The sequence below is a fragment of the Podarcis gaigeae genome (genome assembly GCF_964106915.1).
Source record: "Podarcis gaigeae genome assembly, chromosome: 1".
In the NCBI taxonomy this organism is placed as follows: domain Eukaryota; kingdom Metazoa; phylum Chordata; class Lepidosauria; order Squamata; family Lacertidae; genus Podarcis; species Podarcis gaigeae.
This window is the reverse complement of record NC_139678.1, coordinates 87046256-87066078: the sequence shown is the minus strand read 5'-3', so window position 1 is coordinate 87066078 and position 19823 is coordinate 87046256. Positions and strand designations below refer to the sequence as shown.

At 47.2% G+C, this 19823-nt stretch overlaps 1 protein-coding gene across 46 annotated transcripts in view; it reads right to left on the bottom strand.

Annotated features, from left to right (window-relative positions):
- Window positions 1-19823, bottom strand: part of TNS1 (tensin 1) — a 330451-nt gene that overhangs the window by 77141 nt on the left and 233487 nt on the right. For all 46 annotated transcript variants that reach the window (XM_083727739.1, XM_083727772.1, XM_083727782.1 and 43 more), the window contains 5 exons: window positions 13361-13421; window positions 12081-12156; window positions 10567-10696; window positions 8928-8993; window positions 7919-8035 (listed from right to left, as the gene is read on the bottom strand). In XM_083727739.1, coding sequence (XP_083583865.1) covers window positions 7919-8035; window positions 8928-8993; window positions 10567-10696; window positions 12081-12156; window positions 13361-13421 — 450 coding nt within the window. The remainder of the gene's footprint in view (window positions 1-7918; window positions 8036-8927; window positions 8994-10566; window positions 10697-12080; window positions 12157-13360; window positions 13422-19823) is intronic.

Sequence of the window (19823 nt, the reverse complement as noted above, 5' to 3'; positions counted from 1 at the left end):
TCATTCGGGGACGGGGCTGGAGACAGCAGAAGCACATTGCAAAGACAAGCTGCTTTCAGAGTTTCAGTCCTTCCAATGTGCTTGTACACCAGGGAAGGACAGTGTCATAAGCCATGTGGAAATTTTCCTGGAGGGGATGGTCAGATCAGGCAGAAGGAGGAGATGAGCTCAAAGACCTGAAGCCCAATGACCTTGGGGAGGGTCCTAGCAGGTCAGGATCTGAAACCTTGGAGTCAGCCAAGGAGAAAGCCACAGGTGCAGAGTTGGATCCCAGGGAAGGACCAGGTAGGTTGTCAGAGCAGGTACCCACCCTTGTGTCATCAGATGCTTCCGACCAGCCCCCTTCCTTGCAGGAACCATCCTCCTGCCCAGGAGTCTGCACTCGCAGAGAAGGTACCAAATGATGATACAAAGAGACTGCTCAATTGCTAGCCTCTTGAAGGAGTGCCCATTTGCTCGCACAGTCCAAATATGCCTCTTGCTTGCTGCACTAAAGTGGTACCTGCTCTACTCTTTAAAAAGGGCAGGGGGTGGCTCGTTTGTTGGATCAACATAAAATCATAAAATTGTAGAGTTGGGAGGGATCCAGAGGGTCATCTAGTCCAACCCTCCCAATCTTCTCTTGCATAGCCATGCATACCACCTGCTATGCCATTGAACCCATGCCATGGCAGAAACCGTAAGTCAAGGTCTTCATCCAGCAAGTGGCAGGAGAGGCAACAGGCCGGGTGGGGGGTGGTGATGAGGGAGTAAACTTTAGATGTGCTCACATGACCATCCAAGATCAACAGCTCAGCCATTTCAACTGTGTAGCTGGCTCCTTACCTACTACATCTGTTAATCCAGTTAATAAAAGATCAAATCCGGACTGCGACACAACATCCCCAGCTACTTTACAAAAGAAGGAAGCTGCTCTAGCAACCAACTGGCACACTTTTCTTGTGGCAGGAAGGGAATTAGAGTCTTTTTCTTATTTATCTACCCCCCCACCCCCTTGAAAAGGAAGATCTTGCACATCACTGAGAACTGAACCATCATTGTCTGGAGAAACCTCCCATCCCTCTCTGTCTGTGTCTCTCGTGTTAGCATTCTGGCGATGAAGCTACCATCTGTCGTGCCTTGCTCTGACATCCTCAACTTCATGCCAGCTTCTCCTGACCACTAGGCACACACTTATTATTGCTGTGCCAGAAACTCTGCATGCAGCTCCATCGCCAAATATGGCAAGAAAAACTGTAAATAAGGAATATTCTGCCTTCGTTCCAGTCCCACCCACCTACCGCTCTGTGCTGGCAATGGTTTTTTCCCTTCTTTCGGCCAAAAGCTCCAGCTAGACAGAATTCCCAAAGGGTTTGGTTGTGTGTTCCTCAACACACACACCCCCTTAAATTAACAGGATGCATGCAAATACATTGCACACCTGGCCCTTCGTCACTCCCAGCTTGTATCTCTGTATATCCTGGAGTACTTCAGACATTACTTAATAAATGGGCAACAGGAAGCAGTAGTAAATTTGCACTTCCTGCTCTTTGTGCTTGCTTGTAGTGTGTGAAGAGAAAACTTGACCATTTCTCTCATCCTATCCCTCTCGCCTCCCATGTTACGGAAAAAGGAGATGTTGAGAACAGGGAGGGAAGTCCCAGATGGAAAAAAAGTAAGCAAAGCAAAATAAAGTAAAGTACTGAGACTTTCGGTAACCCAAGCACGAACTTGCATGGGCATCTGCTCATGGAATCGACCTGGGGAATTACACGTATCACAACTGATGATTTAAAATTTGTGTATTTCAATATTTATACCCTGCCACTTTGCACCAAAGCACATCTGGGCAGCCTACAGCCAGATAACAAAAACATATTGCAGCAAGAACAACCAAATACTTTGGAGGATGGGGGCTTTGAGGGAGATTACCTGAAGTGAAATTTCCTGCAACCGGAAAGCGCTTCTATCCCTAGGCAGAAATTAATGGTCATTGTTCTCCTGCCACTGGCCTCTACAGCCAAAAGTGGTGAGCATTGTGCAGTTAGTTTCTGCAGGGTTATGTACAGCCAAGTGCAAAGGTGAGTCACCTCATGCCCATGGGACAAACACAGCCCTTTGGGCCTCTCTATTTAACCCTCAGAACTCTGCCCATCTGCCCCCCCCTTTTCCCAGGCCACACCCCCCACTGGCTTCGCATCCTCTTTGAGTGTTTTGGCCTGGCTGGAATGTGTCCTTGACACCTCTCACTGGTCTGGATGGAGCTTAGAGAGGGTTGTGTGAGTGTGAGTAGAAATTAACCTAATGTACAAAAATAAAATTCACATTCTTTCTTCTGCACACTTTTTTCTCTGGCTTTGCCCACCCCTGGCATGTGGCCCTTGAAAGGCTGCCCATAAGGGAATGTGGCTCTCTGGCTGAACAGGGTTCCTCACTCCTGTTCTGACAGGTACAATTCTATCCTGCCTACTCTAAAGTGCAACCTGAATCTATGCACTGTTAGCTTCCCTAACAATGATACTGCTATGGCAATGCTAGCCTAGATCTAAGGTAGATGGGTATAGCCTTACTGCAGAGAGGAAAACCTGTTCTCTCCTTTCAATTTTTTTCAAAATGAAGAACTCCTCGAGGTATGAAGTAGAAGTTCTCCAGCTGTGAGAAAAAGGGGAGTGGGGGAGGAGAGAGGAGCAAGAACAATTCTGAATACCAAACCCAACTGGAAGATGAGCCAAGCCTTCCTGAACAGATTTTTGGCTCAATTCACCTGAGTATGTTCCATGTGGCTGCCACGCAGGGACTTTGTCCAACAATGAAAGGCTCAGCATTAGCAAATGCAATCCCAGTTCCCTCCTTTCTGCACATCTTCCACTTTCTGAAACTACAGGATGCGTGACAAGCAGGGGGAAGCCATAAATACCAAAGATGAAGCAAGGACTCCTTTGAGATTTTCACAATCCATCCATTATCATTAATGTTTCCTTGCACATGGGATGAAGTGCTTTGAATGCTAATGACTCCAGAAATGGAAACCTTTGCTAACCTTACAAGGAAATGGAATGGGGTTCTACATGGAAGATGGGCAGTGAAGCTTAGGAACATTCCAGGGTGATATTGTGGGGACTGTGCAGCACAGATGCATATAATAGGCCTTGCTGTTTCTCCATGCCTGAAAATTTATATTGCACATCCATTAGTTGGAGACAGTGCATTAGTTGGAGACAATTCTGCAAATGGACTGGCATTTTCCAAAGACTGGGAACAGTTTCTATTAATACTTGGGTCCCTATATAGATAGATTATCCCCAAAACAACCTATCCTTGTTCTGCCCAACAAAATATTTGACTGCATGTGAACATTCCATTTTCAGTTAGATGCAAACTGCATCTAAAAAACTATTTAAGCACAAAAGCTGTAAGTAGTCAGAGCTCTGCTAAACACTTTTCACATTTCTACAAAATCAAACAGACAAAGGAGGTTGAGGGGGCTCTGCTTCCATCATGGATAATACAACTCAGTGCCTACACAGTATGGAGAGGAAGGGACTGTCAGGAAGAGGTGGGAGTTTGAGAAGGAGAGATCTGATGCAGCAGTTGTTGCTTTACAGTTAAGAGGCAGAAGTCAGAACTGTCTGTGTCCATCTCAACAGCTATCCTAAGCTACCAGGCTATGAAGCATAATCCTCAGCATTTATCACCCTTATCACTTGAGACTTTATAAAGGGATGTGGTCCCTGTGGCCCTTCAGATGTTGTTGGGCTCCAGGTCTTATCATCAGCCCCAGCCAGCCTGGCTAAGAGTCAGGAATGATGGAAGGTGGAGTCCGGCAATATCTGAAAGGCCACAGGTTTCCTTACCCCTGGCCTAAATCTCCAGGCTCATGAAGTCTAGATAAAGCAGGTCAAAAAGGTTTCTACAATAAGGAACTTTTCAGCGATGTGCAACTAGTTGGTTCAAGTAAGAAAGACAGACTACTAAAGTACAAAGCAAAACAAAACATACCAACATTTACCCCCTTGATATGGAATTGGATAGTGGGGGGATTGGCTAGGCATTGTCAATGCCAACACAATTGCTAGTGGGCTCTAGGGGTTCCTTTGTTATACGCATTGAGTTCCCATCATCTCAGCACAGAATGGTGATCCACAACCACAGTGGATCATGTGGATCAGATGCCCCTTCTGACATTCATTGGGGATATGCATGCAAGAGCTCTGTGAAAAAAGAATATCTGTCTATGATATTCTTTTCCAGGAGAAAGTATTTTCATCTCCTCAGCACCATTCTTAAACCTGAATAGGAGGGTGAGTAACATAGACACTCCCAATAAAAAATAGTAACTCCAAGCATAAACAGATAATTTTAGGATTCAATAAATTACATCCGGGGCCAAACAGGCCACAGAGGCCAATATAAATCACTACATTTCCCAAAGTTGATCCAATTTTCTGCTTGGCTGGTAATTGTGGTGATTTTACAACATTCCTCAAAACTCTTCCCTCCACCCCACAATAAACTGGCACATGCAAAACAAGCTACAGAGTCTCTGATTCTCTGGAACAGCATCCAACGGGTATCCTTATATACTGAAAATATTCAGGCCATAGAATCATCCACCTTATTCATCACTCAATAAAATTAATGACAATAGGCTTTTGCTGGGTGAGATAAGCAGAAGCCAAACGTTGCTGGTTTTAAAGACACATGCAGCATTGTTCCCATTCTGCTGCAGTTCATCTTCCACCAAAGACTACATTTTTCATCTTGCTGCCCACTGTGGCAAAATCACATTATTTACACAATTACATAAGTTACATTGCCATTACTGTATGTTATTGCACTCCATTCATTTCAATGCAAGGGGGGATCAATGCAAATGGAGGGGAAGTAATCAATAATATATCATTTGAGGAAAGAAAGCAACAGCAACAGCAAATACCAGTTGCACTCTCTGGATTGTTTTCTGTTCTGAACATGGGATGGATAAACAAACCTCAGCCATTTCTGCTTCTCTTTCCTTCTTCGTCAGAATTCTCCAACAGCCCTGTCCACCCCACCCCTGTGCACACAACAAGGTCTCATCTCTGCTGCTTAGTTATACACAATGAACACTCAACCCTATTTTTTTCCTCAGAGATGATAAGCAAAGAACAACAACAACTCTCCACAGTTCTGGTGGGTAGGGACTTATTTCTGCCCATCCAAATGTAAATGCCAAATCACTGTCTTCTGAGAAACTAGTCACGATTGCAGCCCATTCTAGGAGCAGCATGGGTGAGCTCAAGCTGAACTACCCAGTACACCCACCATGTGTTCAAGTTTGTGAGCCCATTTGCCCAGCTTTCTCTCTCGGGCAGGAATCCAGACATTTCTCCATAGCCAGCAAGGATGGGAGGGAAGCCATGCCATTCCAGCCAGCTCATCGATAGCTGCAGCACTCGCTCTCACTCTCAGGCAGCTGAAGCATCCTGTCTCTATGGAACCTATCACTAACCTATCACTCAGCCTGAGGACTTGGGTGAGAGACTCGGCAGAAATCCTGGCTTTGCTCTCTGGGCCTTATCATACACATCAGTCGGGCACTTCGCAAGCATCCATGCCATCTGTTTCTTGGGCAGGACCCGCTTGCTGCACGTGACATTCAGGCCGTCCAGAAAATGCATCTGTTCCCACCTCTCCCCATTCCTCTTCGTACACTGGCTCTGAGGCAGGCTGCCCGTGACAGTCTGTGCTAGGCATGTGGGCAAGGATAGGAGTGACCATGACTTAGCAACTGGGGCGGGGGAAACCCAAGGCAAAATAAAACACCGTTGCCAAGTTTGTCGAGTGACCTCAGTGGAAACTGGCCCTAGGAAAAGGAACTCACCCTTTTGGTGTCATCATGGGATTCATCTGGAAAGGTAGCAAGCGGCAGATGATCTCAAGCCAATTTAATTCAGTTGGACGCAGAGGTCAAGGCAAAGGGGCTGCCTGACTAAAAGATGCATTTGCAGTGGCTACTTGCATTAGCAATTGCTTCTTATAAATCAAACCAATTTTTGCCCAATAAGGGGAAATTCCAGATGCGACACTAAAAGCACTTTCTGAGCTGCCTGTTGTGAGTGCTGCTCATGTGTAACAGGAAGCAAAAGAGGGGAAATGTAGGCTTTGCTTTCATATTACAAGCCACTTTTAAACAAAACTGATTTATGCATCACCATGTGAAAATGTTGCATACATTGGTTCACACTGCTTTAACTAACACTTGGTTTTCAATAGGGCTGCAGGAAAAAGCCTCCTCCCCCTTTTACCTGTTCTGCCACAGCCTTGCTGTACAGCTTTGGGTAGTTATGGTCAGAACAGTGGTTTATTCAACCCATTGTCCTGTTTCCAAAGTGTGTTTTAGAGTAATTCTCCCCCTCCCCTACCCCTCAAAAGCACATACAATACAGCCATTCACCCAAAGCCATTCATTCCCAAGCATCTAACAGACTGAGATTTAGGGAGATCCTGAGCATGAAGTTGGCAGTCCACTGATCATCTTTGTTGAACAGCTATTGCCATTTCAGAAAGTATTTAATCCTTATGGAGCGCTACTTACACTATTGGCATCATTCCATACCAGAGAGTTGTATGAAACAAAGTTTCTTAAAAAGACAGCCTAATGTATCAACTTCTGTGTCATATGCTCAGCAGTAGAATATCCCGCTGCCTACCCTGATTCAAAAAGTACCTGAATCTTAGATTTTCCAGAGCCCAAGACATACATTTTTGCAGCTACCTAAACGCAATGTTGTAGTAAGTTGCCCATCTGTATACTTGTTAACTCTTCTCCATCCCTTTTGTGTCATTCTACAACCAGTCGACCAACCCCACACAGACACTCTCCCTTTCAGACTAGTAAGTAGGAAGGCTACCATCCAATTCTGGCATCTAAGTGAAGAAACTGTGCTCCTTCAAAAGTGTGGTCACAATATGGGAGAGGGCTTGAAGTGGAAACTGCACAGACATTATAACATCGAGGTTTGGTTTTCAAGAACTCCCATTCAAAGACTGAAAGCAGAAATGCTTTGGGATAAGAATACTAGAAGGGGGTGGAATGCCAATTAGACCCTGTGTAAGGATTGTGATCCCCTGCTTGACTCAGACCTTGTTTTAAACAAAGAACATGAAAGCTAGCTCTTGTTGCACTAGCCTCTCCCGTTCCTTCCCTCTCAGTATTGCTTTGTTTCCCTTGTCTCTCCCTCAGTCCCTGTTCCAGTGCCAGATCTGGACTGTAAGCTCCTTGGAGCAGAGGCCTGCTTCTTGCTTCTGTTTTTTAAAGTAACATGTGGATTCAGTAGCAGCTAGTGCTTCCTAGCACTGCATATTGCTGCTGCTTACCAAGAGGGAGAAGGGCGAGGTGACAGGGAGCTTAGCATGGTGCAGGTGAAGCATCAAGTGGGCTCCACCACCGCTCCTGCTCTGTGCCACGTTTCCCACTGCCTTGCCACTCCACCTCAGTGTAAGGGGCAGTGGCATTGGGAAGCCAGAAGAGCAACATAGCCCCACCTGAACTGATTGTGCTGCATAAATGCTAGTGAACCATGAAGTCTTCTTCTGATAAGTTTCCAGAGTTCCTCTTTTTTGCATGAAAAGTCTCGAGAAGCACTTCACAGATGCATACAATCATGTCCATTGTCCTAAAATGTTATTTGAAAATAGGGGAGGAATGCTGATGGGAGCTATAGATATCACTATCTGAAGGGCACCAAAGGAAGCACATCCATCAATTTAAGACTTGGATCACAACGCTGAAGTGTAAGATGATGCTAGGCTTTATCTCATGCCCTCCAGAAAGTTTATCCCTAGTAATAGGCCCAAAAAATGCTTGCTTTCACTGAGCTGGCATTTACCAGGTGGCACCCAAGCACACCAGTACCCCTGAGCTAGGGTGTATACAATGGGAGTCTGAGGCACCTACCCTCCATGCTGTCTTCACGACGCATGTTGAAGTTTTCATAGGAGTCCCGGCGGATGAGCGGGTCAGAGGTGTTGTAGTCCACTGAGACGCTGGGGCCGTTCTCGAGATGCTCCATGCCTGGAGAGGAAGGACAGCACGGTTTCAGCAACAGAGCTGGCCGACCCCTTCCAGTGCATGCCCAGTCACAGAAGAAGCCAGCAATGTGGTAAGGAAAAGGTAAGAAGAAGGGAAGAGACAGAGGGAGCAAGACAAAGGGGAAACAGAACCTGTAGAAGACAGATGATGCAAGGAAAACCCAGAACTGAGTCACAGTTAGGAATCAAAGGGTAGAAAGAGGGAGCAGCGCAAGGTTAGAGGCTGCAGGTGGGCTGGGCAGCTATGGAAGAGCCTGAGGACAAGCAAGGCTGTAGCTCAGTGGCAGAGCATCTGATCCACATGCAGAAAATCCCAAATTTAATCCCCAGCATCTCCAAGCAGGGCTGGGGGAAACCTCAGTCTGAAACCCTGGAGAGCTACCACAGGTGTGGACAATACTAAGCTAGACAAACTAATGGTCTGATTGAGTATATGGCAGTTCTTAAGACCAAGTGAACTGCCACTCAAGCAAGGATCTAAGATGGATCTGGAAGATTTTATTCCCAGAAGAGTCCACTACGGACATTTGGGAATGCCATGGATGAAGCCTCAATCAACCAGGCAAGCATGAATGGGGAAAGAAGGTGTCTGCTGGTAAGGAAAAGCAGGACCAGGTGGCTCAACTGGACCAGCAGCTGGCTCTTAGTTATGATGGTGCTGGTGAACTGAAGTACCCTCTGCCCACCAGCAGCAGTGACAAAGGGGAAGGGGAAGTCCTAACGCAAGGTTACCTGCCCTATCAGGAAAGAATGGCCAAGCTGTGAAGAAATCATGCGGGGAGCTCCAGACACAGATCTGTAGGGCCTGGCAATGGGGAGGAAGCAGGGAATGGGAGCAGTAGGTGCCAGAGGTTGGTGATTAGAAAACACAGTACCTTGAATCTTCTCAGGTCCATAGGAGAACACAAACTCCACCTTCCCATACTCTGGAAACCGCTCGTCTGCAATGAACAAGAAGACCAAACGATATTCAGGTATATCTAGCTGTCTATACTGACTGAGGACATATAAACTGGGGCAATACCATGACTGCTAGGGAAGCTGAATTCAGTGGGGATCTGTTAGGGATATGCCAACAGGGATCATTGCTTCACTGTCTAGATATCCTGGGGTCTCACACCAACAAGCTGCCCATCCTCATGGCTATGACTACAATGAATAATCTGTGTTTTTCTCGGTTCATCTAGCTACGATACGATAGCTTTATTGTCATTGTCCCATACAGAACAATCAAAGGATAGTTCACCATGAGACAACATCCGCACAGCTTTGGCTCTAATGAGAGTATGTTTATGACATTTCTTCCCATCCCCTGCACTTCTTGGTGAAGACCACTCTTATCACAGCCAACAACTGTCTCACACACCACCGGGCAGCTCACCCTCTTCAAAAGTGCATTGGCACTATACAAATAAAGCACAATGAAGTCTCCTCTTTTCTAGTGGAGCCAAGGTGATGGCTTTTGGATGGAAGTAAGACTGAAGAGGAATTGTTCTTGGAATGGCTGGCAGCCATGGAGGAGTCACTCACATGACCCTCTCAAGCACTGGTCCCTGCCTACCACACTGGCAGGACAATCAGAATGAGGACAGGAGGTCAATTCATCTGTCTGGTATTTCAATTGGCTTGTAAAGCCCGGGGTGGGGGGCAGAATCTTTTTTATGCACTTCCAAACTGATTCTTGCACTACTTTGGGTAATGTCATGATGGTCAATAGAAGCGTAGTGCAGCAAATCAAAATCAAGGAAGAGATAACAATGTAAGTGAATAGAATGCCAAGTTCCAGAGAAGGTTAATAGTTACAGTCACCAACAGATCCTTCAATCTACCTGTGGCCCAACAAACTAAATGATTTGATCCTAACATAAACCAAAAATAACAGCTTGGGTCCAGTTCACTTGAAAGATCGATTTGCCCCACATGTGCCTACATGAGTGCTTCAAACTGCAGAGTTTCCACTTTTACAAGTGCCATATAATGTTTGTTTCACATCTGTTGGGAGTTAGTCTTTCAGCATGGCAGCATCTGTCCTATGGAACTCTCTGCTGTTATCATCTGGCAGAAAACTTTGTTTCCTCTTTTAGGCACTTACTCATACTTTTTAATTTAGCTAAACAAGCCTATCTAGATTTTAGTATTTGCTTTTAACTTTTCCCTGAATTTATCTGTGCCCATTGGCAATTGTTCCATGCAGTTTTATGAACATTGCATTTTTTAAAAAGTGGTATATAAATTTTATAAATAAACAGCATATTCCTTTACACTCTTAAGTGCCACAGTGAGGGGAACTACAGGAAAGCTGCATTACATGAAAGGGGACACCACTCTCCAAACAAGATTTTTAAGCAAGGGTTGGGTGGCCACCTGTCATGCATGCTTTAGTTGAGATTCCTGCATTACAGGGGGTTGGCTTAGATGACCCTCAGGGTCCCTTCCAATGCTACAATTCTATGATTCGATCCTCTGCTTACTAAGCCAGCTTCCTTTCATTCCCATTTATACAATTGTTCTTACCTTTAAAGGCATCATCCAGGTCCTCCTTATTGAAGACAATGGCCAGGTCATGAATGGCACAGGTGTGGAATTGCACTCGGAAGATCACATCTCGAGTTGGGCTACGGAACTCTTTGTGATAGCATTTCAACTGCCGGTGGGTGAAGAGAAGGGAAGGGAAGAGTCATAAGCTTGGGGACCTGCCAGAAAACAAACGATTCTCTCCACCCCACACCAACTGCACAGTATCCCAGAGTAAGCAGATTGTGGCCTGCAGACTGTGCATGTCTCCAACATCCTATTCTGGCATCTCCAAAACTGAACCACCTACTAATGCTGCATGTAGGGGTGGATGAATCTGTCCATGTCAGTTCCGAATTTTCTCAACCTTATGCAGTTTGCCCCATTTTTGCATCAATTTGAGAACAAAAAAATCTTCACAAATTCTGCATGCAAAATTGTGTGCATTTTTGTGTGCATCTCTCCCAATATATGCATATTTGTATGCACATTTGCCTAATACACACATTTTTATGCAAGCAATTTCCCCTACTACAGGCATAGGCAAACTCGGCCCTCCAGATGTTTTGGGACTACAACTCCCATCATCCCTAGCTAACAGGACCAGTGGTCAGGGGTGATGGGAGCTGTAGTCCCAAAACATCTGGAGGGCCGAGTTTGCCTACGCCTGCCCTACTATAATGTTTTGTATGTTATTTTCACTGATATATGCATAGTGGTGCAGTTTTTGGTTGGAGGACTTGTATCATAAAATTTGGAGAAATGCAAATTTCAAAGGACAGCTGTGTTTCATTTTGCTAAGGCTGTGTACACACTATATAAGGTAAAAAAAGGTAAAGCAACCCTGGACGGTTAAGTCTAGTCAAAGATGACTATGGAGTTGCAGCGCTCATCTTGCTTTCAGGCCAAGGGAGCCGGCGTTTGTCCACAGACAGTTTTCCAGGTCATGTGGCCAGCATGACTAAACCGCCTCTGGCACACAGAGTACCGTGACGAGTGCCAAAGTGCACGGAAATGCTGTTTACCATCCCGCCGCAGTGGTACCTATTTATCTACTTGCATCGGCATGCTTTTGAACTGCTAGGTTGGCAGGAGCTGAGACACAACAACGGGAGCTCACCCCGTCACGGGGATTCAAACCTCCAACCTTCCGATCAGCAACCCCAAGAGGCTCAGTGGTTTAGACCACAGCGCCACCCACGTCCCCACACTATATACCATATATTCAAGGCAGATGCACACACAAAGAATTATGGGAACTGGAGTTTGATAAGGATGTTGGAACTTGTAGCTCTGTGAGTAGTAAGCAACAGTTCCTAGGTTTCTTTGGTGAAGAGAGGAATGTGCTTTAAATGTATGGTGTGTATGCAGCCTCATTGGTTCAGGAAGCATGAACTGAAATGTGAACAGAACTAACTTCTCTCTCATTCCTTGCTAACTGAGTGAGCCAAAGCCCCACAATGGCAGAAAATGGACCAAAGCAAACAAACAGACCAGCTATGTTTTACTCTTACCAAGATATCTCCCTTTAAGAGTAGTCCAGGCTCTATAGTGATGCAGATGCTGGTCTGACTGTCCCCCTGCACGTTGCTATAAAAAAGAAGAAATAAGTTAAGAATAGACAGCTGGGATGCTGTTCCCTAAAGTTGGGTCCACATAGGAGCCTCATTTACTCAGGGCAGATCTAAACAGGAAATTGAGACAGAAGAACAGAGGAGAGCCAACTAGTGTGAGAGTTTGGGGCTGCCTTGGTTGGCTACAGTTCCTTTGCCACTCACACTGATCATTCCTGTTTTATTTGGAGAGATTGGAACAGGGGATCGGCACTATGAACATGCCAATTATTCAAGACAACCTATAGCAATCAGCAAAGAGACGGATGAGGAGTTTCCATAATAAATTTGCTGATGATAAAGCTTGTATGTTAGATGATCTTCACAAAACCTTGTCCCAGAATTTAACATGACTAGTTTGCACAATCCTAACCTCTTTTACTCAATCAACTAATCACTTCCACTTCTGAAGTTTCTTAATATGGAAGCTGCTACCCCATAAACAGGTACTAATCCTTCCCTACACTGCTGCATATGTCTAGACAAATGTTTGCAGAACTCTTTCAGCTCATTCAATGCTGCTGCTGCTGCTCTGCAACCAGAGATTCAATCAGTACAAGAATCAACCAAAGTTTTCACAGGTCAAAAATAAATCAGGACAAATTTTAATGGGTAAGGTTGAAACTGGATGACACAATTGTTGATATGAAAACAAAAAAAGAAGGTATTGAAGACTGCCTTTCTTTCCATCTCAAATTTCCTTTTGAATAAAACACATCTAAAGTTTCAGTGTAGATTTATTAAATATGCACTTTTATATTTAAGTGATTAAATATAAGTAAGCCCTCAGTTAGAACTCATCTAGGCAGCCATTTTTTTAAAAAAAGAATAGCCAATTAAGACCTGTAGCTGTTTCAGAGAACAACAATTTGCCACCTTCCTTGGGAGAAAAGTTATACTGAGCTGAAAGTATGTCTGTAATATCTTCTCCTGCCCTTTCCTATGCCTATGAAGTTCAGTAGGTCTTTAAGGAAGGGACTGTCTCCCTCCTTTATGGTGTTCTTGGCAGGTTCCTGGCAAGGCAGGTTAGAGCAAAGCACAAATGATGTGCAATGAGAGCCCTCCCAGATCCCACCTCTACCCAAGATTCAGAGTCCCCACCCCATTGGTCTGAAAGGAACAGAGGGGAAATGAGTGCTGGGAATCAAAAAAAGAAGTGCCAACTCCAGGGCAATAGTTACTAGATTCCAGATGTGTAGACAGGCTGCATAGCTTGGTATATCTTGAGGAAGGGCCGGCAGCCTAAGAAACATAAATCAGAGACAGGGAGAAAAAGACCTTCATTAGTCAGGGAGATTAGTTGGAGAAGGGAAAACAAACAGCAAGAGGCCAAGACAAACAGTCTCGCCTGGAGGAGAGCTTTCCAGTGACCCTGCAGCCAACAAGACCTGGTCTGTGACACTGACAGATGCCCTGGAAAAGAACACGGCACAAACAGCAGGCTCTTCCTTTATTTGGAGGCATAAGGGGTTCAGGTATCTGAACTAACTTCCCCTGCCCAGCTCTCTCTATTGCAAAGGTGTGCTGTGTGCCTAAAGCCCAGAGGACAGAAAACCAAAAGAACTAGTGCAGCTTTCTGTTGGACAGCCAAATTCAGATAAATAATACACCCAATCTGTAGGCCCAGCACATTCACATTAGGGGTGTGTGTGTGTGTGTGTGTGTGTGTGTGTGTGTCAAAGTTATCAAAGAGTGCTGGGTGTAGATCCAGACGGATGAAAGCTGGGCCTTGGTGTCACAGAATGGATCACGCCACTCTTGTGATGATTTACGACTTGATACGGATCGGAAAGGGGGGGGTACCTTCTCTGCCCCTCTCCCTTGAACAACCGAGGCGATGACCTCTAGGGTATCCCCGTTCACCCACCCTCAGTTCCCCTCACCGTCGCACAAGCACCACACCTTCCCCAGAACCCCTTTCTACCACGAGCGAAATAAGCTCGAATATATGAATGTATTCTCTTATCTTTTCCTATGGCTATTTGCGCTCCATACTCAGAACGAGTAGACCGGGCGCTCCTGTATCTCCGCTTATTCCTATGGCTGCGTCTTGGCCAATCACAGCCATGCATTCGTACTGCAGGAGCTAGCTCAGGCAGCTTTGCACGCCTCATTGAACCTACTGACAAGCTGTTGACGGCCCCCCACTGTGAGAACAATGGATCCGAAACTAGAGAACTCGTAAAACTGTCAAAATGTATCCATTCCTGTTACAATGTATCCATTTTGTTTCCGCTTTTGATTACCAATACCAAATAGACCGAATCACATAGGAAACCTTTGGAAATTCACATAAAATCAACCACAACTCCGATTTCTTTGCTCTTGGTGTCATTCAACTCAGCCCCTTCTGGACTCCATGATGTGATCCCTACTTCCATAATCCCCGGAGCGGCCAGGCACGTACACAGGAACTTCTTAATCCTGTCAGATCGCTTCGCATAACCCTTTCCCCGGGCAATACCAGGTGGCAGACGATGCATATCTATGACCCTTTGTCCTGCCACCACCGGTACTTGATAAACGATTGTCTATGTGTATTTCTCGCTCTACATATTTCCCCCTCCCTTGTCTCAAATGTAAATGAGTGTAACCCCACCTTTTCTCTGAGACACTCATGACGTGTGTAATATATTCATGATGCAATCCGTAAAACCCAACCCTCCCATAATGAATTCATGACGTTTCGTGCACTGTATTCTGGGACTTGGAGGGAACTTTTAAAAGTTTATGTCGCCCCACTCTCGGGGTTCAATCTCGTCTTGAACCTGTTGGCCAATAAACTTGGATCTTCGGCAGTTTGCTCCTGTCTCCGGCTGAGCTTCTTTCTTCCGCAAGAATCCACGGACTCTGTCCGATTGGCTGGGTGGCAGGGTAAATACGCACCCAGATTTCCGTAACAGCTTGGCGCCCAACGTGGGGCTTTGAGCGGTTCTCCCGAGCTGCTGACCGGGGGCCCCGAGATCTTCAGCCGGCTCCGGGCCACTTTGCCTGGGAAGACCCTGTTGGGACCCCCGGCCATCTTCCGGGCGGTAATCGAAAGCCCCAGGAGTTCAGCCGGGGAGCAAAAGGGATCCAGCCGGCTTATTCATCGATCCCGGGATCGGATCAACACAGAAGACTCGTGAGTATAGGAAAGAAATCCAGTGCACTGGTGGGAAAGGGGGTGGAATTCTCCTGGCAACCGAATTCTCTGCCCTCCTCTCTATCGCTTCTTCTCACCTTTCTCTTGGTCCAGTTAGCGAGAGAGACCGTGGACCGCCGCTCGACCCGAAAAGGGGGTTCTGAGCTCTATCCCTTTCTCTAAACTCTCCAGCCAGCCGCACCAATTGGGAGCCCGAAGGGTAAGACGGAGAGACCCGACTTGAAAGATAGCCGACTCTCCGCAACGGGCATCCCAGTTGAAAGCAAGGGGTTGGAGCTCTTTTTCCGATCTTCCCGAGCGTCCTTTCTAGGGGGCAGGAAGTGGTCTTGCTTTCTATCCTAATCCCAGCCGCACCGGTCGGACTACGTACCCCGTGTACCGTAAGCCCGCTTCCGAAAGCAAGGGGGATTTTCGATCCGAAATCCTATCCAGGGACGACCCGATCTGGCACCGCATGGCGCGGGCGTTCAGTAGGGCCCCTTTTCCTGAGAGTGATCGATAGGTAGGAGGTTGCCAGGGGGGGAATAGCCCATGAGGAATTGGGCGGGACCGGCAGAGTGGAAAGGGACCCCAGATTACTGGTTAAGGAAATAGGAAAAGAAAAATAATACCGGATAGCTAGAGCTCTTTAAACTCTCTAAGGAAGTTGCCAAGCGACTAGGGACCACTCTTATACTGCAAGCCCTTTATTGGCTCACCAAACTTTACCGACCCCTATCCCTCTCTCCTCTTTCTTGTCTAGACACGCGTGAACTATACTATGGGTACCCAGGCTTCCAAAAACGAGCGGGCTCACTCTGGGAGGAAGGCTTCCAGAAAGCCATCCCGATCCCAGAAGGATCCCGACTCTCCTCTCCAATTTGTTATCACACATTGGAAGTCGATTCCTGGCCACGAGTTATTATCTAAAGAAAAGTTAGAGGACCTCTGCTCTGAGATCTGGCCCGCCAGTACCACCTCGGCTAAACCTGAATTGCGCTGGCCGTCAGGGGGTTCGTTCAATGAAGAGCGCTTGAACTATTTAAAGAAATACTTAATGGAAGAAAAACCCCGCCAGTTGGAATACCTGGCTGCCTTCGAGGCCGTAAGGAGAGTGCTCCAAGCCCCGAAGGGAACAACTTCTTATCAGCTACCTATAATGAATCCCGGGCGACAGCAGATGCCCCCCCCTTATGAGGACGAAGATATACAGCAGGCCCTGGTTCACTTTTACTACCAAGGACCACCGCCGTCTGACAGCGGTTCAAGTAGCGATGGAGAGGGGGGGGAAGGGACTCAAGACAGTAGAAGAGTCACAAGGCTACAAGCCAAGAAGGACCAAAAGGACCTCGGGTTTACTAAAACTAAGGACTCTGGACAGGCTAAACCCAAAGACCCCGGGCAGACCAAAGCTAAAACCCCTTCCTCAATGCTTCACAACACCATTGAAGATCCTGCCCCAAACAGAGATAGAGATCTCCCCTCCGAACCTTGTGGGTCTACGGCAGAGTCCCTGAACTATAACCAAGGAACCCCAGGGCCTTCTGACCAAGTGAGCTCTACTGTGAGCTCTACCGCGATCCAAATGCCTCTAAGGGCTTTGCCGATCCCGCCTCTCTCACCTGACGGAACCCCAAGAATGGTGTATACGCATCATCCCTTTTATACTTCGGACCTCGTAACTTGGTCCAACCAGATGCCCTCCCTGAGGGACGATCCGGACAAATGTCACCGCCAGATCAGCGCAATCTTTTCCACCCACAATCCTACCTGGGCAGATGTCCATGTCCTTCTGAATGCCCTCTTTAACGAGGCAGAGAAGGCGGACATCCTGGCTAAAGCCGGGGAAGCTATAGAATCGCCCGATTACCAGAGGGGACGGCCCCAAGGCTTGCAGGCGCTCACCGCACAATGTCTCCGAGTAGAACCTACATGGGATTATAACACGACAAACGGGATCTGGTGCTTAAAATTATTTAAGAAAGCCATTCTGGACGGCGTGAAGGCTGCAGGTCAACGCACCGTTAATTGGACCAAAGTCCAAACGGTAATGCAGGGACCAAACGAACACCCTTCTGATTATTATACGAGATTGGTCTCTGCCATCAAGACCTGGGGGGGAATAGACCCCGAGAATCCACAACATGAAGTAATCGTTAAAGGTTTCTTCAAGGATCAGGCCTGCCCAGATATTAGGAAAGCCCTGAACCTTCAAATTGGATACGATGGAAAAAGTATAAATGAAATCTTGTCCATTGCGAAATCCATCTACAACTCTCGAGATGAAAGAAAGAAAAAGGAGAGTAAATCCGAGGTCGAACAGATCTTGGCCTTGAGCATGGAGACTACCTATGGCCCTAACCGAGGTAGAGGCCTCAACCGAGGAAAGGGGGTCCGGGGAGGAGGACCTCCTAACCCCTATAGGCAATGGGGACCGGGGACTGGAGGGTGTTACTACTGCCAGGAAGAAGGTCACATAAAAAGATTCTGCCCTTACCTAAATACGTCAACCTACGGGGGGCACGAATCCAAGTCCTTCCCTGCTCGAGCCAGCCACCCTCCTTTCCCCCCGCAACCCAACGTAACCCCAGGGTACACCAACCACCAACCGGCGACTTATGCTCCACCAACGCCCTCGAACCCGACGCTTCAAACCCGACCCCAGTCAGGACCCCGGACCCAGATGACAGCCATAGACCAGTCTGCTCACCCTTGGGCGAATGCCACTGCGCCTCCCTTGCATCCTCCAAACCAACCACCTCCCGATGATCAGGACACCTATTGACAATTAGAAGGGGATCCCACTCAGACCCAAACCATCTGCCCCGTCCTTGCACTGTCACCTGAGGACCCGGTCTGCACTATTGAGATTGACGGCCACCCCTATCAATGTCTGTTGGACACAGGGGCTACTTATTCCACCCTAACCAACAGCCACCTGGAACCAGGGACAGTGACCAAGAAAGTAATGGGACTGGACGGGATACCCCGCACTTGTGCGCTCTCGCGACCGGCTAAGGTCACCCTCGGACCATTACTAGCGGAACACACTTTCCTTTTAACAAGCAGCCCTGTCAATCTCCTCGGCAGAGACCTCCTCTGCAAACTTAACGCCACCATTAAATGCTCCTCCGATGGCATTTACCTACATATGCCAGGGGACTCTATTCCCATGTTCCAAGGTATCGTTCAGGAATCTAAAGCGGATCGACAGTTTCCCGAACTCCCTCTTGACCTAGAAACCGACTTGCCCCCCTCCCTATGGGGCACTGAATCAACCTCAGTCGGGCTCTTACTCTCCGCCACTCCAGTCAAGATCACGTACCGAAGTGACCTACCCTTCCCATGTACCAAGCAATACCCTCTGCCCAAAGAAGCCATAGAAGGCCTAACACCCATGATTGAGGACTTCCTCGAAAAGGGGATCCTAGTCTCGTGCGCTTCACCCTGTAATACTCCAGTTCTCCCGGTCAAGAAACCCGCTAAAGAAGGGGAACCTATACGGTACCGTTTTGTGCAGGACTTGAGATTAGTGAACCAATTCGTAATACCACGGCACCCAGTAGTGGGAAACCCGAACTCCCTCCTAAACGCAATTCCAGCGGGAACTACTTGGTACTCCGCTGCGGACCTGTGCTCTGCCTTCTTCAGTATACCCCTGGACCCGACCAGCCAATTCCTCTTTGCATTTACCTGGGGGCCCGGTCAACTAACTTGGACCAGACTTCCCCAAGGCTATGTAGAGTCGCCCGCAATTTTTTCGGCCATATTACATCAAGACTTAGAGGACATCCATTTACCGGCTAGCTCCACCTTACTCCTTTACGTGGATGATATTTTATTGTGTTCTACCACTGAAGAGGCGTGTAAGACAGATACTAAACACCTCCTATCAGAACTGGCAAAGAGGGGACATAAGGTGTCCCCAAAGAAACTCCAATATTGTAAACAAGAGGTCAAGTATCTGGGACACATCCTGGGTGTAGGGACCCGAAGTCTAGCCACTGACAGGATTGAAGCAGTCACTAAAATCCCTCTCCCAAAAACGAAACGACAGCTGCGCGGCTTCCTTGGCATGGCCGGCTTCTGCCGAGCATGGATCGCTGGTTACAGCGAAATAACGAAGCCCTTAACTGTTATGACGCGTCAGGACCACCCAGACACTTTGGTCTGGGAAGAGGAAGCTTACAACTCTTTCGAACGACTAAAACGGGAACTCAGATCCGCTCCTGCCCTAGGATTACCCGACTACCGAATCCCGTTCAACCTATTTATTCACGAGCAAATGGGAGTAGCCTCCGGTGTCCTAACCCAACCCTTCCGCGACCAAGAGAGGCCAGTAGCATATTACAGTCTGCAACTTGACAACACTGCTAAAGGGGCTGTCAGTTGCCTGAGAGCCATTGCAGCCGCTGCAGTCCTCCTCGAGAAGGCTCAAGAAACAGTTCTGGGCCACGAAATCACCCTTCACGTCCCCCATTCGGTCTCAACCCTCCTAACTCTAAAAGGATGCCACCATT